The following is a 22,613-nucleotide window of genomic DNA, read 5'->3' on the forward strand; positions in this document are numbered from 1 at the left end:
ATTATCAATGGCTGTATTACAGAAACAGTTTAAAAAATTTAAGTCATACCAATGTACCTAGAATCTAATTACTTGCAATTTTTCCTTTTAAAGAATAAATGTGTAAGCCTGACATAACCACAGATTCAGAATCCCCAGACTAACTATATGTTCTATTAAAAGTGTCCTGGGCAAAGTGCCCAAAATGAAATCAATCCTGTTCATCTGCTATCCTCTGTATTATCTAGGCCAATCTTCCCCTTCTCTATCTTGCTGTGCTCTGGAACTATTTTTAAAAGCTAAAAGCTATAAATGTTTTTGGTGAAAGAACAAACCTACCGATTACTCAATGTGCTCTATGCTGATTGGTTATTATTTGGCATTCACTGGACAAACTACCTAGGGGAAAGGGAGTCAGGGTCAGATTAATGACAGTTCCATAAAATTAAGCAATAGGTGGCCATCAAAGCACTCTAAGGGTTCTATTACCTTAGACTGAATTAGAGGAATTAGAGGGAAAAAAATGCATTATCCATGATTTTCTTCCATTGGAAGATTTTTCTATCATTTGGATTTTAGGTTATTTTTGAACTTTCAGATTATTAAAAAAAAAACCATGATAAAAATATTGAAGCTAAATCTTCAGACACATTCTTAATAATTTCTATAGGCCATATTCCCGAAAATGGTCAGAAGGAAATTTTCTTTTTTTACCTTTAACTTAGCTTTATTTTTTTATTTTTATTGGGTTTTGATACCTTCCGCCAAACTGCCCTTCAAAGGCTATTTATAGTACTGTTTATAATTGTCAATTTAATAAGCAGAATAGTATCTTATATTTTATTTGCATTTCTTTATTAGGGAACTTCACTTTTTGCCATGTTAATTGTGCATTTGTGTGGATTTTTAAAAATGATATGCCTGTCTTTGGCTCATTTTTTAATTGGAGCCTTTCTTGTGGATCTGTAATAGTGATTTTCAAACTTTCGGGTCTCAGGAGCCCTTTATTGATGATCTCAAAGGGATTTTGTTTATGTACATTGCTGGCATGATAAATTTGAGGGAAAAGAATAGAATACTCATTAGCAAACCAAATCCAACAACATGTAAAAAGGATCATACACCATGATCAAGTTGGATTCATTCCAGGGATGCAAGGATGGTTCAACATATGCAAATCAATCAATGTGATAACACCACATCAACAAAAGAAAAGACAAAAACCACATGGTCATCTAAACAGATGTAGAAAAAGCACCTGATAAAATTCAATATCCATTCACGATAAAACATTCTCACCAAAGTGGGTATAGAAGGGAACATATCTCAACATAATAAACCCATTTATGACAAACCCACACCCAAAAGCTGAAAGCCTTCCCACTAAATTCTGGAACAAGTATGCTCACTCTCACCACTTTTACTCAACACAGTATTGGCAGTCTTAGCCACAGCAATCAGATAAGAAAAAGAAATAAAAGGTATCCAAATTGGAAGGGAGGAGGTAAAATTGTCATTATATGTAGGTGACATGACACTCTACATAGAAAACCCTAAAGACTTCACACAAAAATTATTAGAACTCATAAATGAATTCAGCAAGGTAGCAGAATACAAGATTAATATACAGAAATCTGTTGTATTTCTTTACACTAACAATGAAATATCAGAAAGAGGAAGTAAAAAAAAAAAAATTCTGTTTAAAATCACGTCAAGGGAATTCCCTGACAGTCCAGTGGTTAGGACTCCATGCTTTCACTGCCAAGGGGCCAGGTTCAACCCCAGGTCAGGGAACTAAGATCCTACAAGCCATGTGGTAGGGCCAAGAAAATAAAATTAAATAAAATAAATAAAAAAATTAAATTAAATCACATCCAAAAAAAAAAAAAACCTAGGAATAAACCTAACCAAGGAGGTGAAAGAGCTATATGCTGAGAACTATAAAACATTGAAAAAGGAAACTGAAGATGATTCCAAAAAACGGAAAGATATCCCATGCTCTTGGATTGGAAGAATCAATATTGTTAAAATGGCCATACTACCCAAAGCAATCTACAGAGTCAATGCAATCCCTATCAAATTACCAATGGCATTTTTTACAGAACTAGAACAAATAATCCTAAAATTTATATGGAACTACAAAAGATCCAGAATTGCCAAAGCAATCCTAAGGAAAAAGAACTAAACTGGGGGCGTAACCCTCCCAGACTACAGACAATACTACAAAGCTACAGTAATCAAAACAGCATGGTAATGGCACAAAAAAAGACATATGGATCAGTGGAACAGAATAGAGAGCCCAGAAATAAATTCACACACCTATGGTCAATTAATCTTTAACAAAGGAGGCAAGAATATACAATGGAGAAGGGACAATCTCTTCAGGAAGTGGTGTTGGGAAAGCTGGAGAGCTGTATTACCCCAGCCCTCAAACCACACATAAAAATAAACTCAAAATGGCTTAAAGACTTAAATATAAGACATGACACCGTAAAACTTCTAGAAGAGAACATAGGCAAAACATTCTCTGACGTAAACTGTAGCAATGTTTTCTTAGTTCAGTCTCCCAAGGCAAAAGAAGTAAAAGAAACAAATGGGACCTAATCAAACTTATAAGCTTTTGCACAGCAAAAGAAACCATAAACAAAATGAAAAGACAACCTATGGAATGGGAGAAAATATCTGCAAATGATGCGGCTGACAAGGGCTTAATTTCTAAAATATACAAACAGCTCATACAGCTCAATATTAAAAAAACCAAAAATCCAATCACAAAATGGGCAGAAGACCTAAATAGACATTTCTCTAAGGAAGACATACAGATGGCCAACAGGCACATGAAAAGATGCTCAATATCGCTAATTATTAGAGAAATGCAAATCAAAACTACAATGAGGTATCACCTCACACCAGTCAGAATGGCCATCATCAAAAAGTCTACAAATAATAAATGCTGGAGAGGGTGTGGAGAAAAGGGAACCCTCCTACACTGTTGGTGGGAATGTAAATTGGTGCAGTCACTATGGAGAACAGTATGGAGGTTCCATAAAAAACTAAAAATAGAGTTACCATATGATCCAGCAATCCCACTCCTGGGTATATATCCAGAGGAAACTCTGATTCAAAAAGACACATGGGGCTTCCCTGGTGGCGCAGTGGTTGAGGGTCCGCCTGCCAGTGCAGGGGACACAGGTCCAAGCCCTGGTCCGGGAGGATCCCGCATGCCGCAGGGCAGCTAGGCCCGTGTGCCACAACTACTGAGCCTGTGCTCTAGAGCCTGCAAGCCACAACTGCTGAGCCCGTGCGCCTAGAGCCCATGCTCCGCAAAAGGAGAGGCCACCGTAGTGAGAGGCCCATGCACCGCAACGAAGAGTAGCTCCCCCGCTCGCTGCAGCTAGAGGGGGCCCACACACAGCAATGAAGACCCAATGCAGCCAAAAATAAATAAATAAAATTAAAAAAAGACACATGCACCCCAATGTTCATAGCAGCAGTATTTACAATAGCCAAGACATGGACGCAACCTAAGTGTCCATCAACAGATTAATGGATAAAGAAGATGTGGTATATATACACGATGGAATATTACTCAGCCATAGAATACAATACTATGAATATCAAAGAATAAAATACTACCATTTGCAGCAACATGGATGGACCTAGAGATTATCATACTAAGTGAAGTAAGTCAGACAGAGAAAGACAAATATCATATGATATCACTTACATGTGGAATCTAAAATATGATACAAACGAACTTATTTACAAAATAGAAACAGACTCGTAGACACAGAAAACAAACTTATGGTTACTGAAGGGGAAGGGGGGCGCGGTAAATTAGGACTATGGAATTAACAGGTAGACACCACTATATATAAAATAGATAACATGGATTTACTGTATAGCACAGGGAAATATATTTAATATCTTGTAATAAACTATAATGGAAAAGAATCTGAAATATATATAACTGAATCACTTTGCTGTACAACTGAAACTAACACTGAGACTAACAACTATACTTCAATTAAAAAAAAGAACAGAATATTCAATTATTGGACCCCTTACTTCATAACGCATAAAAATCAATTCCAACTGGATTATAGACTTATATGTGAAAGACAGAACTAAAAATCTAGAATATAGGAAAATATTACTATGATTATTGAGATAGTAAAGGATTTCTTAAACAAAACACAAAAAAAGCACAAACTGAAAATAGATGTTGATAAACTTGACTTTGCTAAAATTGAGAACTTTTGTTCATCAAAATATATATTAAGAGATTAAGAATATATGTCACAGGTTGGGAGAATATATTTATAACACATTAATCCAATAAAGAATTTGTATCCAAAAATACATAAATTAAACCTACAAATCAATAAGAGAAAGGTAAATAATCCAACAGAAAAATGGATAAAATATTTGAATAGTCACTTCATAGAAAAGAAAATCCAAAATGGCCAATAAGCATATTAAAAGATGTTTGACCTCATCTGTAACCAAATTAGTAATGCAAATTAAAACCACAATAAGATACCATTGTAATACCCACCCAATTAGCAAAAATAAAAAGTCCTTCAATACTAAGTGTTGTTGAAGATGTGGAGGAAGTAGAACACCTATACACCCCTGAGAGTGAGGGATACATAATTTAGAACAATAGATTGGAAGACAACTTGGCATACCTACTAAAGTTGACCTGTGTTCATCCCATGCCCCATCAACTCCACTCCCACAAACAGCAGGGTTTCTCACACTTAGCCATGGTGATGGACCAGTTTTTAAAAATTTCTAACCATTTGTGGACTGGATACTTTTATAAAATAACAAAAATGTTTATACAATATCAAATTACTATAAATGTTTCTAAATGCTTCCTCTTAATTTATATGGTTGTGGATTAGTAACTTAACAGTTTGTAGACTAGAACTGGTCTTCAGACCACACTTTGAGAAGCACTGTTCCAGAGCAGATCATCCTGAATGGGGTATGCTCCAGTATACTCACGTGGCACAAATATTACGGGTGTGCCAAGATGTGCAAGATATTATAAAGAACTCCAAAGCCAGTCATCCTCAGCTATAAGCAGCTTTATCCTTTTACCTCAGTATGCTAAACAATAACCATTTTCTTTAAGTGTCGTATGGTGAAAAAAGGTAAGAAACGGAACACTACCCTGGAAAAACCCTTGCTCATAGTCACTGGGAGACACACATAAGAATATTGAAACCGTTTAACTTTTTTTTTTTTTTCATAAATTTATTTATTTTATTTATTTATTTTTGGCTGCGTTGGGTCTTCATTGTTGCGCACGGGGCTTCTCTAGTTGCAGCAAGCAGGGGCTACTCTTTGCTGCGGTGCGCAGGCTTCTCATTGCAGTGGCTTCTCTTGTTGCGGAGCACGGGCTCTAGGTGCGCGGGCTTCAGTGGTTGTGGTGCGTGGGCTCAGTAGTTGTGGCTTGCAGGCTCTAGAGTGCAGGCTCAGTAGTTGTGGTGCATGGGCTTAGTTGCTCCAAGGCATGCGGGATCTTCCAGGACCAGGGCTCGAACCCGTGTCCCCTGCATTGGCAGGCGGATTCTTAACCACTGCGCCACCAGGAAAGCCCCCCGTTTTACTTTTTAAACTACATATTTGTATTAATCTAAACAATTATAATTAAAAGAACAATCCACCCCAAAAAAGCCCATCACCAACAAAAACCTAACAGCTGATAGATTTTATTTTGAATAGACTTAGGGTATTAAGAATTAAATTTACTCATAATTCTGTGTAATAATAACTTATCTGAGCAAAAATTCACAAATTTATAAGTTAATCATTAAAGGTCCTAGGAGCAGTACAACAGGGTCACAGAAGCAGTTCAGAGAGTTGTTGAGACCACGGGCTTTGCAGTCAGAGAAACATGATTTCAAATCCTGACCCCACCACTTAAAGTGACTTTGGGGAGGTTTTTAAATAAGATCTATAAAATGTACTAAAGTTCTATAAAAATTGAATAATGGATAATGATTAATAATATCTGTCATTTTGTTTGAACACAGTTAAAAAGTACCTAGAAAATGAGATAATTTACTGTTCCTTCTAAATACTAAGAAACAAGGAAATGTCAAGTAATTAGAACAAACAGAAGAGTAAAGGTCTAGGTGTGACACAATGCTCTTTAGAACTAAAACAGAACAATCACTACTGCAAGAAACTACAAATCTACATACTCTGAGTACAACTATGTAAAATGTTTGTATATATGTCTATGAACCAAGACTGGGAGAGAATGAAGAAATAAAAATAGCTGTTGTGTTGGGCAGGTAGGGTTATGAGTGAATTCTTTGAGATTTATTTCTTAAATATTTAAGTTAAAAAAATATTTTAAAGGAACTCTGGCATAGGAGATAAGCAATAAATCCTTGGAATATTAAGGAAAAAGCTTTCAATAGTGCAATATAGCAGGCCAATCAAGCAAATTTGTCATGAAAGTGAACTATAAAGATTGCCATTGTGCAGGAAGGCCCGTTATAGCAGTTATTACTAATCATTTGGTCCAATACACATTTGTAATCTAAATTTGTCATTTATGAAAGAGCAGCCATCATTTTAGATGCTGAGATCAGTAAGATTAATGTTTTAATAGTGCTAGCTTCTGACTTTAGAACCAATTTTACAGACTCAGTTCCTTTGTGATCAAAATGGTATTTGACAGATCTTCTTTCTCCTTTACCCATTTAATATGTTTTAGAATCTTTAATAGTAATGATCTAGGCAAGCTTTTTAAAAGGACAAGGCAGCTTATTTCCCTAAGTATGTAACCATTTACAAATGCTTTTCAAGCTTATCTGGAACTCAAAAGTATTACTGGATTCCAGACATCATTCTGGATATTTATGTGGAAACAAGAATCTCTGCTCCTGTTGCAAATTTCCAGCTCAATATCTGGTGTGAAACTATTTTCACAGTAATTAGCTGTGAAGACTTTATATAATAAGTACTTTATATTGTCAAGAACCACAAAGAACCATTTTTTAAAAAATACTATTCCCCCTTTTACAGGGAAGAAACCTATAGAGAAATTAATACAACTCACCAAAGTTCAGAAAGTTAGAAAAACTGGAATAGAATGAATACTTCTGTCCTCAAATCCTGTTAGTCCACTATTCATGCTATTTTCCACTTATTAACTGAATCACATCTTTGTCAGGTATTTCATCAAATGATTTTTAAGCACAGAAAACTACAGAAATAGGCCCAAGAGAGTTACGTATGAAATGGATAACACCAACTGTTCAAGAGTAGAACGAATATGCCCAAATGGCCATAATTTTTTTGCCCATTTGTCAGTGTTTCTATTTTGTCTGAATTCAGACTTGCAGAAAACCTGAAAAGGCCATCTTTTAAGTCACGCTTCATGTCATAAATCATTTGTACTTCCCGAAGTCTCGTCTCAGAGTTGCTATTTGTTTTAAGGCAAGAAAAAATGTTTTAAAGCAACTTTTGTTTTCTGCTAAAATGTTAGTCCTTTCAAATCACCCATCATAACAAGTGCAATATATACAGACATACAAATACTATTCAAACCTTTTTCCAACCTGTTAGTATTATGTTTTCAACTTTAAATTAGAAAATCTCACCAAGCCAAGCATAAACAATGCAATTACCTACATATGGTAGTGGATAGTTAACTGCTGATTCTCTTGAGAGAGTCTATAATAAGCAATATGATATATGCTAGTAGAAATCTGTCTTAATAGAAACTTGTGGTACAGGAACATCCATCTGGGAAACACAGGTAATCATACCATCCAAGGTCTCCCTGCTTCTGTTATAAATCAAATCACCACCACACAGCTGTTACTATATCTCTAATGGGGTTTTCAACTGCTGTCCAAGCAGTTAACTCTCAAAAAAAATTTCTATGAAAAGTTTTCACGTTTTGGGTTAACACTGTGGGATTACCTAAACTGCATATATAATACCCTACTTCTATTACAGTGAATTGAGCCAAATTTATTTGATTCTGTTTTGTTCCATCTCCTGGGAAATTTTAGGGGCCTTAGGTCCTGCTATGAACTCTAAAGAGTGTAATGTGATTTGAAAGGCTCTAAAAATATCGCAGGTTTGCCTGGGCTCACTTAGAAGGGTGGATGATTCAATTACAAGTGTCAAAATTTGATTCCTAATTTTTCAGGATCTGACAGCTGCAGCTAATCTTGCCAGGATCCCCTTATCTTCATTGTGCTCTCTTTGAAGTATTTAAAGAAGATTTCATAATCTTTGCAATTTAGCTCTAGGATTTCTGTCAGTAGCTATAGAATGAATTGGTTGGCTCTTTCTTAAGCTGCTTATTCATATTATTTGATCAAGCACATTTTAAAAGTAGCCATTAACTGCAAAACAGCTGAGCTTCTTGTAAGGTTTGGGAAGAAAACATAACGAACTCTAAACCCGTACACCATAAACCAGGAGTGACCTTTCAATGCATGAAATGCCAATGGAACCTTAACCAAAGGTTCATTTGTTGCTATAAAAAATTTCAGACTCAAAAGGCATGCATTCATTTCAATCACAGCTGTGAGAAGGGTACTAGCACTACACCACTGGGGCTAATTTTTTGTTTTGCTTTTCAAATAATTAATGCAGAGATTCAGAGGTACCAAGGTGACGAAGACGGTAAAGACCGGTAGCCATGCAGCACTACTACAAGAAGTAGAGCTTCTATTCTTTGCTCTTCCATAAGTGAGACAAAGTCATCAGGCTCAGATTGTTGCCTGTGAATGGGTAAAAATCATATTTACCATATGCTGTGTTTTGTCACACAGAGGGTTTTCTTCCCTTTTTTTCCCAGATTTATTGAGATATAATTAACATACAATAAACTGCATATATTTAAAGTACAAATTGTTGCTGTTGTTCCATGCTATGATAGCTTCATATTTTGGGACAGAATTTTAATATTAAGTGACCTTAGTTTTCCATAATTTGAAGTGTTATAAAAATGTTTACATAGAAATATCATGCTTTATGCAGGATTCAGTGTGAGAGGAGATAGAAAAACAGTGTTATAGCATAGTATAATAGTGAATGTTCATAATTATGACTCTGAGTTGTCAATAAAAGGTTGCTGTGATCAGTATGATTTTAAGATAACAGAAAGAGCTGAAGTAGCATCTCTCCCAGGAATCATACCATGTTAGTATTTTCCCAGCTCACACCCCATAACCCTGAAATGTATTCCCATACCACTTGGTTAATGTGTGTTCTAACATACAGCTCACTTAAGATCACTTGTTAAATTTCTGACTCCCCTAAGAAACCATTAAGCTCTGTGATGGCAGGGCCATATCTCTTTTTCACCACCATTTACTTAATAGTTGGCATGTAAAAGACACTTGGTAAATGTGTAGAAAACCTGAATAGAACTGTATAATCTAATCTAGATACATAATTTTTCATTAGAAAATTGATAACATTTAAAATGTCTTGGTACTTCAGTTGATAAGAAAAATTATTTATATGTAAGTCTTCCTCCTAACCATAATTGTTTATTTTATTATATAAAGTTATTTTTAAATACCTAACCAGAAACATAAATTTGTCATTTAATACAGTAGCCCCCAGTTATCATAGCATGGAACAACAGAAGCAACTTGTACTTTAAATATATGCAGTTTATTGTATGCTAATTATATCTCAAAAGGCTGTTTGGAAAAAACAGGGAAGAAAACCCTCTGTGTGACAAAACACAGCGTATACAAAGCTAAGAGACAAATGACAGACTAGAAGAAAACAATTACCCAGATTAATCCAGAATATAGGTAAAAATATGAGAAACAGATAAGGAAAAACATTCAATTAGCACAAAATGGTGAGCGTACTTTGTGCCACTGAACTGTACAGTTAAATATGGTTAAAATAGTATGTTTTATATTATGTGACTTGTACCACAAAAAAAATTAAAAAAAAAGAAAATACATTCAATTCATTAGAAAAAAATGAAGAAAGACAATAAAAGGGCAAACGACAGAAGAAATATAAGTGACCAAACATGTATGTGGACAGATGTTCAATCTTAATCAAGAAAAATGAAAATTAAAATGAAATACTGTCAGAATGACAAAAAATTAAAGGATTGAGGATCAAGTGCTGTTTTAAATAACAGGGGAAACAGATCCTCTTGTACGCCCTTGGATGGAATAAAGAAATTGTACATACATTCTATAGAACACAATGTAGCAATTAAAATTTTTAAAGTACATGATAATAATTATTATTATAACTGTAGGTAGTATTTATGAAGTGCTTCCTATAAGCCAGCCACTGTTGTATACTGCTTAGTTGTATTAACTCATTTAGCCCTCACAACCACCATATGAGGTGAGTACTGTTATTATCTCCACTTTATAGATATGGAAACTGAGGCACAGAGCAGTTAGGTAACTGCTGTAATTAACTGTTAGGTTGAACAGCTAATAGGTGGTAGAGCTGAGATCTGCACATAGGTGTTCTGGCTTCAGAGCTGATCCTCTTTACCTCTAGAGAATAGCCTCTTCATTTACTGACGTGGAAAAATCTCTAAGACGTGTTATTAAAAGCAAGTTACACAATACACACAGTATAATATCATTCATATTTTTTAAAACTCACAAAACGGTATTATCTATATCTGTATCTATCTCCAGAGAAAGGACTGAAAGGGTACAAAACTGGTGGCAGCGGTTTCTCTTTGGAAAAGGGTCTAAGGGACTGGGAATGGGGATAGGAGGTAATCAATAGGGACTTTTGTTTTATGTGTATTGTTTGCTTTTCAGACCATGAAGATGTATTCAGATATTACTTGTATAATCTGATTTTAAAATATTATTCTGTTTTATTTTATTATTATTATTTTTTATACCCTGGAATAAATCCTACTTGATCATGGTGTGTGATTCTTTTAATGTATTGTTGAATTCAGTTTGATTTGGGGATGGAAAAAGGTATTCCATGCAAATGGAAACAAAAAGAAAGCTGAGGTAGTAATATTAATATTAGACACAATAGATTTTAAAACAAAGACTACAGAAAGAGATGAAGAAGGACATTTCATAATAGTAAAGGGATCAATCCAACAAGGAGATATAACAATCATAGATGCATTCAAGATAGGAGCACCTAAACACACAAAGCTAATATTAACAAACATAAAGGGAGAAACTGACAGTAACACGATAACAGTAGGGGACTTTAATACCCACCTACATCAATAGACAGATCATCTAGACAGAAAATCAATAAGGAAACACTGGCCTTAATGACACATTAGACCAGATGAATTTAATAGATCCAGGAAGAACATTCCATCCAAAAACAAGAATAATACTAATCCATCTGTACCAGGGGTCCCCAAGACCATCCCAAGGTTCAATGATTTGCTAGGAGAACTCACAGGACTCAGCATAAAGTCATATTCTTGGCTATGCTTTTTTACAGTGAAAAGGTACAAAGCAAAACCAGCAAAAGGAAAAGGCACATGGGGTGAAGTCAGGAGGAAACCAGGGGCAAGCTTCCAAGAGTCTTCTCCCTTAATTCCTCCAACAACGAGTTGTAACAATACGTGTGAAAGGCTGCCAACCAGGGAAGCTCATTAAGAGACTCAGCGCCCAGGATTTTTACTAGGGGCTGGTCACGTAGGCATACTCTGCCTAGCCCATACCAAAATTCCAGACTCCAAGAAGGAAAGCAGGTGTTCAACATAAACCACACTCTGTACATACAGTTTAGGCATGTGAGCCATTCTTATCAAGGAATGGTGGGAATTCTAAAATCCAAGCTCCCAGATGCCAGCCAAGGGCCAATCCTGCAAGCAAGTTTTTCTAAGAATAGCAGTTTCAGGCTTGCTATGTTAACTCTTTTCTGCACACCATCCTTTCCATAATCCTTGTGATATTAAAATGCAGTTCTATTATGTCTTTCTTTAGTTTTCTGTTCTCAGCTAATTCATAATTAATTCTTCCTGTGAATGTTTCCAGACTTTTCATTTGTTTTAGTCACCTTCATCTAGACTCTGGCTTGACTATGTCTTTCTTAAAACATGAAGTCAAAAATGTAAAATAATATTCCAGGCATAATTTCACGTAAATGGGATATTATATTTTTATTAATAGAGTATAATTTAAAAAAAATTTTTTAAATTTGGCTTGGCTGTGTGCCAAGCCATGCAGCTTATGGGATTTTAGTTCCCTGACCAGGGATTGAACCCTGGGCCCCGGCAGTGAGAGCGTCAAGTCCTAACCACTGGAGTGCCATGGAATTCCCAACATTTTGTTTTTTAAAGCTGCATTATCATTGGATGATTTTTGAGCTGCAGATAAAACTCAGATTCTATGACATTATTATTTATAATCCCATTAATGACATTTTGTTTTCTTAAGCACAATGCTCTTAACTACCAAGATGATTTTGAATCACAATTCTATCATCTCAGATTGACTATTCCTTCTAGCTTCCTGTCATGTCATGTGAAAATTATTAAGGGTTCTGGAGCCAGACTACTGCAATTCACATCATGGTACCACTAATTACTAGCAATGTGACCTTGGATAAGTTAGCATAAGTCCTCTGTGTGCCGTAGTTCCCTTATTTGTAAAAACTAGTAATAATAATCATATCTATCTCATAGACCTCAATGAAATAAATGAGATAATGTATATAATAAACCTAGTATGGTATCTGGCACATTGTAATTACATAATAAACATTACTTATTATTATTAATCTAAGTTATTGATAAGAATAATAAATAGGTCAGGATCAAAGTTCCATAGCATTTTTGGGGTGATTTCTCTCAGAGATGAAGGCAGTCAAAATTCTTTGAGAATATCAATTCCATGAGACTTATACTTTATTATATATTTAAATCCAATATAGAAAACTTCACGATATAAAGGAGAGTTAGATATTCATTATTATAAATTTTCAGTTATGTTAGAAACTGTAGTCTCTAAACTTAACCTTTTTATCACCTACCAAACACTTGTTTGAAGAGAAAGAAATCAAGATAGACTAGACTGGCAAGAAAATCTCCATCACTAAGAAGATAATTTCAACTGTTTGAGAAATTCCTACCTATGTCAGAAGTCTGGCAGAATAAGATCTTGCTGTGCTTATTCCTGTATATTGCCTACAAGGCAATACAATGAAAATACAGTGTTAAAGTGATAACCAAAGTATAAGGAAATCAAGAAGTATTTTTAGACTCTTCATCTTTTTTAATAAGAAAAATCAAGGGAACACAAATGAAAAAGTCTAGTAAGAACAAATGCCCGTAGCACTTGTCATCTGCAATCAGAAGAGCTAAAATTCTTAGACAAAATGTAACATCTGGAATATTGACTTTAATGGCAGTAGGAAGCATCAAAATGTACTTCAAAATGCACACCTCTAAAGAGAAAATGACAAAGAAATATAAATTACTATATGCATAGTATTTGTTACATTTATCCTTACACAGTCACATTCCTAAATTTTTCCAAGAAAAGATTAATCAAACATCTACATATGGATAATCAAGGAATGAAGGTTTATTTCTGAAGAAATGGCTGTCATACAGTTTCTAGCAAGTTTTTGTTTCCAGTTAATGACTGTCTACAATGTGGTCCTATTTTGAGTCAAATATGAATCTTAAAATTAACTCACTCTAATAGTGCCTTGAAGAATAGCTCAGCATTCACTTAGGAGCACAGCTGCTGAGGCATTCAGATTTGGATTCAAATCCTTGCTCTGCAACTCACTGTGTGACTTCAGGCAAGTTACTTAAATTTCTCTAAGCCTATTTCCTCAATAATAAAATGGAGGTAACATTTACCTCATAGGCTTTTTGAGAGGATGAATTAGCATATGTTGTATGTGTGTTTTATTGTAGTTAAATATATTTAATATAAAACTTACCATTTAAACTATTTTTAAGTGTACAGTTCTGTGGCATTAAATGCATTCACAGCACCAGCAACTTGTGCAACCAGCACCAAGGATATGTTTTTGTTTTTATTTTTATTTTTTAGGTAAGAAGCAGATTTACTTAGAAACACACTCCACAGAGTGTGGGTCATCTCAGAAGGTGAGAAAGGCCAAGGATATGGGTTTTTTTGTTTTTTTTAAAATAAATTTATTTATTTGATTTATTTATTTTTGGCTGCGTTGGGTCCTAGTTGCTGTGTGCGGGCTTTCTCTAGTTGTGGTGAGCGGGGGCTACTCTTTGTTGTGGTGCGCGGGCTTCTCATTGCGGTGGCTTCTCTTGTTGCGGAGCACAGGCTCTAGGCGCGTGGGCTTCAGTAGTTGTGGCACGTGGGCTCAGTAGTTGTGGCTCACGGGCTCTAGAGTGCAGGCTCAGTAGTTGTGGCGCACAGGCTTAGGTGCTCCACAGCATGTGGGATCTTCCTGGATTGGCAGGCAGATTCTTAACCACTGCGCCACCAGGGAAGCCCCAAGGATATGTTTTTAAAGTGCTCAAGATTGAGCACACAGGTATTGCTTGGTGAACGGCAGCTAAAATGACTCAGTGCTATCTCATCACATCTTGAATCTGTGCAAGTTATTTTATCTCTATTTCATACTTATTTCTACTGAATTGCTCCCAATCTGGAAAATACTAATATCAATTTTTAAGCTGTAAACTGTATTACTTACTTTCAAATTCTTCATCCAGGTAAATAAATACATAAAAATATTAAGAGCTAATACTTATTGAGCACTTAGTATGTGCCTGGTGCTATTCTAAGCACTTTACAGGTATTAACTCATTTAATCCGCACAATAATAATTCTAGGCGGTATATACTAATAACTGTCACATTTTACAGCTGAATACAAAGAGGTTAAGGAACCTGGCCAAAGTCACCCAGCTAATAGGCTGACAAAGCCAGGATCTGCACTCAAACCAAGTTCTAGAGACCACGCTCTTAGCTATTCCACTATCCTGCTTCTCCCACATGCAGTAACACGGGGCCCACAGGAATGATTACTTTCGGATGGCAGATGTTATATGTTGACTTAACCTCGGAATTTCTCAGAAGCTTGGACATCCATTATTTCATGTGTTCTTCCTAATGACAATGAAGAGCAACTTCTCCCGTTTTACGGATGGAGAAGTCATTTGCTTAAGGTCAACAGGAACATGTGAGAGAGACCTGGATCCTGCTTGGTCACTTATTAGTTGTGTAAATCTATACTTTTCCTGAGTTTCAACTAATTATAAAATGGAAATAACAATAATATCTCTTATAAAAAGAAGAGAAATATATGTTTGCCAATCATCTAGCACAGAACCTTGTATAAAAACCTCAATAAAGGTTACCCCTCCCTTTCCTCATTCTCCTATTTGTGACTCCGGGCATAATATTTTTTTCAAACACCGTGCTACTATTTCTTGATACCCTCTCACCAACTGCATTAACAGATGGGTGGTAAAGAACATGATTTTTTGGTAATTACCATATGATACCAAATGAAACCTCAGTGAAGTCCAGCTATATTATATAATTTTAAGTATAACAAACTTCCTCCCTTTTGTCCATATGGTCTACCACTTTATCAGAGTAGAAAACAAAATTGGTCTACCAAGATTTGTTCTTTATAAAATTATGCTTAATGTTCCCCAATACCTTCTGTTCTTTTAGGTGACTGCCAAATGATTTACTTGATTTGTTCTAGTTTCTGACCAAACATTGTTTAAAAATTAAGTTGACCTCATCATATCCAAAGTTATCTTTTTCCCCTTTAAAAAAATGTGTCTTTTTCTGTCATCAGATACTTTTCCTATTCATCATAATTCGTCAAAGATAAAAGCTAATAGCTTGGCACTAGGTTCTCTTCCATCACATCTGCAGAGAGGGAATACCTAATACTGACTTATAAGCACTATTCATGCCAAATATGGCCATAGCAATTGGTATTTCTGGTCAAATGGGCAGCATTTTCCTAAGAAAAAATTAAAATGCTAGGAGATAGCATGTTCTCTTATAAAGCGAAACTGCTGCATAATTAATATTTTTTCCTGGATAGCAAGGATATCACGAAGCACACTCTGCTGGCTTCCAAGTATCATTTAAAATACTCCCATGTCTTAAAGCAATCTGGAAGTGGATGTTAAAAGCCAAAGGAATTTTTTCTTTTATACTGCAGGTTCTTATTAGTTATCTATTTTATACATATTCGTGTATATATGTCAATCCCAATCTCCCAATTCATCCCACCACCACCACCCACCACGCCCTCCCCCGCCACTTTCCCCCCTTGGTGTCCATACGTTTGTTCTCTACATCTGTGTCTCAATTTCTGCTCTGCAAACCGGTTCATCTGTACCATTTTTCTAGGTTCCACATATATGCGTTAATATACAATATTTGTTTTTCTCTTTCTGACTTACTTCACTCTGTATGACAGTCTCTAGATCCATCCACGTCTCTACAAATGACCTAATTTCGTTCCTTTCTATGAAAGCCAAAGGAATTTTTCAATCAAGTGTTGACTTCTGAATTCTACTACCTTCCCAATAAGCTAGAAGGCATATTGGGAGGCTACAATCAGAAGCACCAGAGAAAAGTGGTGCTGTGGAAACAATTCATTTGTGTTTGGCATAGTTAAGGTTCATTGCCAATTTGTAATGGTATGAATTCAATAACTTTTCAAAGCCAAAAATGAAGTTTGGACCTGAGCAGCTTTTCAAAGTAGCTTTTGCTGAGGGCTAGTACCTAATATAAAAAAAAAAGCTGTTAGAGGTGGTAAAGTGAGGCAATGTTTAGGAATTAAAATATGACCTATCACTTGATTTGCTAAAAAAAAAAAAAAAAAAAAGCACTGAGCTAAAGGCAAGATATTTTGCTTCAGTCATTCACTCTTTCTTGAGCTAACAAAGAGCTCAAGAGCTCCTTCACTCTTTCTTGAGCTAAGAAAGCACGAAAGAGCTCCTTTATGAAAAGGAGATGGGGATTATATTTTTGGTGCTTAAGTTTAACCGTCTATAAATGACAATGTTACTTGTCCTACTAATCTCATGAGTCTGACAGAAGGATAAGTGAAATAAGAGCTGTTAAAGCATTGTTCAAAATGTAAAGTAGATAGCAATGTAAGACATAATTATATTTTTAAAATTTGTAAGCATTTACAACGAAGTCATTTTAATGGTTCCAGTCTCACTGGCCAACTACACATTACTGACAAAGTAACTTAGTGATACTTTCTCAGCCCTTTATGGAATTATATTTATCAAAAAATATGAATATCTGTCTTATCTGTCAGTTTCTCCTCATTTGGTTTCACCTTTATAACTTAATACTTATAATAAATAAATCCAATATAAATCCACCTAATTAAAAAGTGAAAATTTGGAACATTATCTCATAAAAGTCACTAAAATCTCCGTCATTATATATCAAGAATATCACAATATTACTGCAAAGAGTTTTCAGTTTTAAATAAATAGGCTCCATAAAATAAATTAACTTCCCATTATTGACAGTCAAAATAAAAAGTAAAAAAAATTAATGGTTTCAAACAAAAACAATACTCATATCCTTGTCCCATTAGACACCTCAACTTACTTCATCTCCCTTCAAAACTTCGGTGCCATCAAATTCACGGGTCTGATTTGTCTTCACTGACACTTCTCTCTCTAGGTTGGCTAACTTCTCCTTTGCCTCCTGAAGTTCCTCAGCTTTGGCTTCTTTTTTACGAGAAATGATGGATGCCTAATTGAGCATTAAATATGAATGTAAAATAAGGTATACAATCAACTTTCTATTATCTTGTGAAATTAAGTATTTTTTAGATTTTACTCAGCTAAATTTTCAATATCAGGTTGACTTCTGCTGACAATACCCCTTGCCCTACTATCTACTATCACCAGTTATATATTTAGTATGAGTAGGCATTGTATATATATAATACATTTATATACATTTTTGGCTGCACTGTGCGGCTTGCAGGATCTTAGTGTCCCGAACAGGGATCGAACCTGAGCCCCTGTGGTGAAAGCGCCGAGTCCTACCACTGGACCACCAGGGAATTCCCTGCAACGTATATTAAATAGCAACCTAAAAACATTATGGAAGACAAAAGCCCTGAAAATATAGGACATATCAGCAGAGAAACAGAAATGCGATAGTAATAAAAATATTAAAATCTTGTTAAGTAACACTCAAATGCTAATGAAAATACCCTCTAGGTAAGTACAGAAGCTAACACTAGGCCTACTGTTTTTCTGCATGGTCGGTTTCCTTTCATTGGAAGAAAATAAGCATGCTTTATTCTCAAAACTACAACACAGGTCTTCTTATCTAAATTCAATATCCATACTTTTAAAATAAAATGTTAAAACATTTATTATATTTGGGGCAATCTAATAAATAAAATGCAGGTTCAAAATCAAACATCTGACTCACCAGAATTATGCAAACGTTTACACAATCCAGACGGCTGCTCTTAGCCATAATGGCAGCATTTTATATTAGTTAGCAACTCATGGGGGATTTCCTTAAATGAACCATGGCTGTACTAGTTTAAGAAAAACATTAGCTAAACTGTCTTCTCAAGTGAAATAGTACAAATATTTTCCTCAAACAAATTTGACAAGAGGGGGAAATCTTTAGTGCAAACCCTTTAAAAAACTCTATTGTCCTCCCTGTTTAAAAAATTAAAAAAAGACAGGTGATGAAGGAATGTTTCCCTCTATAGAATTGTTTCAGCCAAAAAAAAAGAGAAGTAATGATTAGAGTACCAGAATTGTATAGGAATTGATGGTATGCTTCCTCAACATGACAAAATAAATAAATATAAACCTCAGCCCAAACCAGGATCTTATTTAATAGAGAAATATGAGCGTATATTCCACCAAAGTCCGAAACAAGGTAAAAATGCCCAGCACCTCCACTACAATTTAATACTGTGTTGAAGGTATTTGCACACACCATTAGACAAGAGAAAGCAATTAGAAGCACAAGAATCTGAAAGGAAAAATTGGAATTTTCATAGTATATGATTATGTACCTAAAAAATCAAAAGAATCTACAGGAAATAAATCAATAGCTTTCATAGACAAATCAGTCAGAAAACATTTGGAAAGAAAAGCCCTCATTTATAAAAGCAAAAATCAAAATTAAATATGTAAGCATAAGTTTAACAAGAGAAGTTCCAAAATTTTATGAGGGAAACTATTAAACACTCCTGAAAGATACAAAAATAAACTTGAACAAATGGAGAGACATACCATGTTCTTAGATAGGAAGACTCAATATTGTAAAGATGTAAGTTCTGAGGTAATTGATAAATATAAAGCAACCCTAATAATTTTAAAAGTATGATTTTTTTCTAGAGATAGACAAATTGATAATAAAAGTTATTTGGAAGAACATACAAATAAGAATTGTAAGGGATTTCCCTGGTGGCCCAGTGGTTAAGAATCTGCCTGCCAATGCAGGGGACACAGGTTCGAGCCCTGGTCCGGGAAGATCCCACATTCTGCGGAGCAACTAAGCCTGTGCACCACAACTACTGAGCCTGTGCTCTAGAGCCTGCAAGCCACAACTATTGAGCCCACATGCCACAACTACTGAAGCCCACGCACCTAGAGCCCGTGCTCCGCAACAAGAGAAGCCACCGCAATGAGAAGCCCGCACACCGCAACGAAGAGTAGCCCCCACTCACTGCAACCAGAGAAAGCCTGCATGCAGCAACGAAGACCCAATGCAGCCAAAAATAAATAAATTTATTTTAAAAAAAAGAATTGTAAGGAAAACCCTAATAAAATAAAGCAACTGGGGATGAAAATGGCTACTTTTATTAGATATTAGAACTTGATGATAAAGTTTCTATAATTAAAACAGTTAATATGGGTACATAAACAGACAGGTCAACAGAACAACAGAAAATCTAGAAATAGATCCAATAGCATTTAAAAAATTTAAATAAAACAAAGGAGGACTCTCAAATCCATAGGGGGAAAATGGACTTTTTAGCAACTGGTATTGGAACAACTGGATAATTGGACAGCCATATACAATAAATACCATACACCAAAGAAAAATTCTAAACAGATCAAAGATTTAATTACAAAAATTAAATCACAGAATTCCAAAAAGGAAACTTGAGTAAATTTCTCCATAACTTTCAAGAGGGAAAAACATTCCTAAATATGACTTGAAACCTGAAATGATAAGTGAAAAAATTAATAAATTTGATTTCCTAAAAATGAAGAACTTTCCTATGGCAAAATAATACCATAAACAAAGTAAAAAGGCAAATACCAAACTGGGGAAAATGTTACACTTATAAGCTAGATAAAGAGTAAATATTCCTGATATATAAAGAGTTTCTAAAACTAGAAAAAAAAGGCCTACAACCCTATAAAAAAATAGGTATATATATAGGAAGGGACAATTCACAGAAAAAGAATTAAAATGACTGTTACTCATGTGAAAAGATGCTCAACCTTGTTTATGGTAAGATAAAAAAAATTAAAACTATCATAAGATACCATTTCTCATCTACAAGGATGGCAAAAATCTTAAAGTTTGACAACATACTCTATCGGTGAGGCTGTAAGGAAACAGGTGCTCTCATACACTGCAGATAGGAATGTAAAATGCTAAGACCCCCATGAAGAGGAATTAGGCAATACTTAGCAAACTTACATCTACATTATCGTTTGATGTAGCAATCTCACTTCTGAGACTATATCCCAAAGATACGCTGGCAAAAAATTGCAAAGATATAAACAAAAAGCTATTTATTTAAGTATGATTTGTAATAGCACAAAAATGGCAACAACCCAAATGTCCATTAATTGGGGATCGGTTGAATAAACTGTGGTATACCCACTCAATGCAGTATGTCTGTGAACAGGAATAAGCATATCCACTAGGACGGCTATAATAAAAAAGACAGATAATAACAAGTGTTGGTAAGAATGTGGAGAAATCAGAACCTTCTTACACTGTTGGTGGGAATGTAAAATGGTACAGCTGTTTTGGAAAGCAGTCTGGTATTTCCTTAAAATGTAAAACACAGAATTATCATAGGAACCAACAACTGCACTCCTAGGAGTATACTCAAGAGAAATGAAAACTTATTTTGAAACAAAAACTTGTACAAGAATGCTCCTACCAGCATTATTCATAATAGCCAAAAAAGTAGAGACAACCCAAATGCTCATCAACTGGTGAATAAAAAAACAAAACGTGATATATCCATACAATGGGATACTATTCAGTAACAAAAAGGAATAAAGTATGTACAGATACATGCTACATCATGGATGAACTTTAAAAACTTTACACTAAGTAAAAGAAGCCAGTCACGAAGGACCACATATTGTATGATTCCATTTATATGAAATGTCCATGATAGGCAAATTTATAGAGATAGTTTGGTCTTTGGTAGGATTTGGGGGAAATGAGAAGTGACTGCTAATGCCTTTGGGGTTTCTTTTTGGGGTGATAAAAATGTTCTAAAATTGATTGTGTAATGATTGCACAACTCTGTGATGCTAAAAACCATTGAACTGTAAATTTTAAATGGGTGAATTGTACAGCATGTAAACTGTATCTCAATAAATTTATAAAGGAATAAAGATTATTCTACTATTCACAAGCATATATTAAGAAAAAAGCATGGAGAATAAAAGTGTATAATATGCTCTTCTTTCTCTGAGGATGGAAATATATGAATACATGTATATATAATATTATTTTTAATGGAATAATAAACTACAAAATTAAAAAATACCTATGGGGGAAGGAAAGAATAGGGTGGATAGCACAGAGGTAGATGCTAGAAACTTCTTCAAATACTTCTTGTTTTGTAGCTTTGACTTGGAATCATGTAAATATTTTAAATAATTATAAAACAAATTAATCCCTAAAAAGTAATCCCTAAAAATCAAAAAGACCGTATGTAATTATCCAGTTTCCTTTGTGGCCTAACCATACAGAAGAATTATTCCCAGTAACTTTAAAACAGTAATTTGACTATATAACCCTAGGGGGATATATCCTAAAGACAAAACAAACTAAAAAACAATTTTCAGCAGTAATCGTATTTTTTTTTTTTTTTAATTTATTTATGGCTGTGTTGGGTCTTCGTTTCTGTGCGAGGGCTTTCTCTAGTTGTGGCAAGCGGGGGCCACTCTTCATCGCGGTGCGCGGGCCTCTCACTATCGCGGCCTCTCTTGTTGCGGAGCACAGGCTCCAGACGCGCAGGCTCAGCAATTGTGGCTCAAGGGCCTAGTCGCTCCGCGGCATGTGGGATCTTCCCAGACCAGGGCTCGAACCCATGTCCCCTGCATTGGCAGGCAGATTCTCAACCACTACGCCACCAGGGAAGCCCAGTAATCGTATTTTTGATGGTAGTATTGGTACTTTTATTTTGAAACTGTTGCATGTAATGCATGGATTTAAGCAAATGATGAACTATGTTGGTGTCAATGGAATGAAGCAAATAATGAATGCAATTATGTTGGTGTTTCTGAGAACCAGAATTTTCAATTTGGGATAAGGAGGAAAATGGGAGATTGATGAGGTGAAGTAAAAACCCAGTAGTCCTTGAGGGCCTTTGGTTCGTGGAACAGACAACCCTACACTTTCAAAGCACAGATTCCAATGTCTAGTC

General features: G+C 35.2%; 1 protein-coding gene across 9 annotated transcripts in view; it reads right to left on the reverse strand.

Annotated features, from left to right (window-relative positions):
• Positions 1-22,613, reverse strand: part of IFT81 (intraflagellar transport 81) — a 201,694-nt gene that overhangs the window by 40,643 nt on the left and 138,438 nt on the right. For 8 of the 9 annotated variants that reach the window (XM_082355910.1, XM_082355912.1, XM_082355908.1 and 5 more), the window contains one exon: positions 17,552-17,698. The exons of the other annotated variant lie outside the window; for it this stretch is intronic. In XM_082355910.1, coding sequence (XP_082212036.1) covers positions 17,552-17,698 — 147 coding nt within the window. The remainder of the gene's footprint in view (positions 1-17,551; positions 17,699-22,613) is intronic. 9 annotated transcript variants of the gene reach the window in all.

The sequence above is a fragment of the Balaenoptera borealis genome (genome assembly GCF_965194805.1).
Source record: "Balaenoptera borealis genome assembly, chromosome: 14".
Taxonomy (NCBI): domain Eukaryota; kingdom Metazoa; phylum Chordata; class Mammalia; order Artiodactyla; family Balaenopteridae; genus Balaenoptera; species Balaenoptera borealis.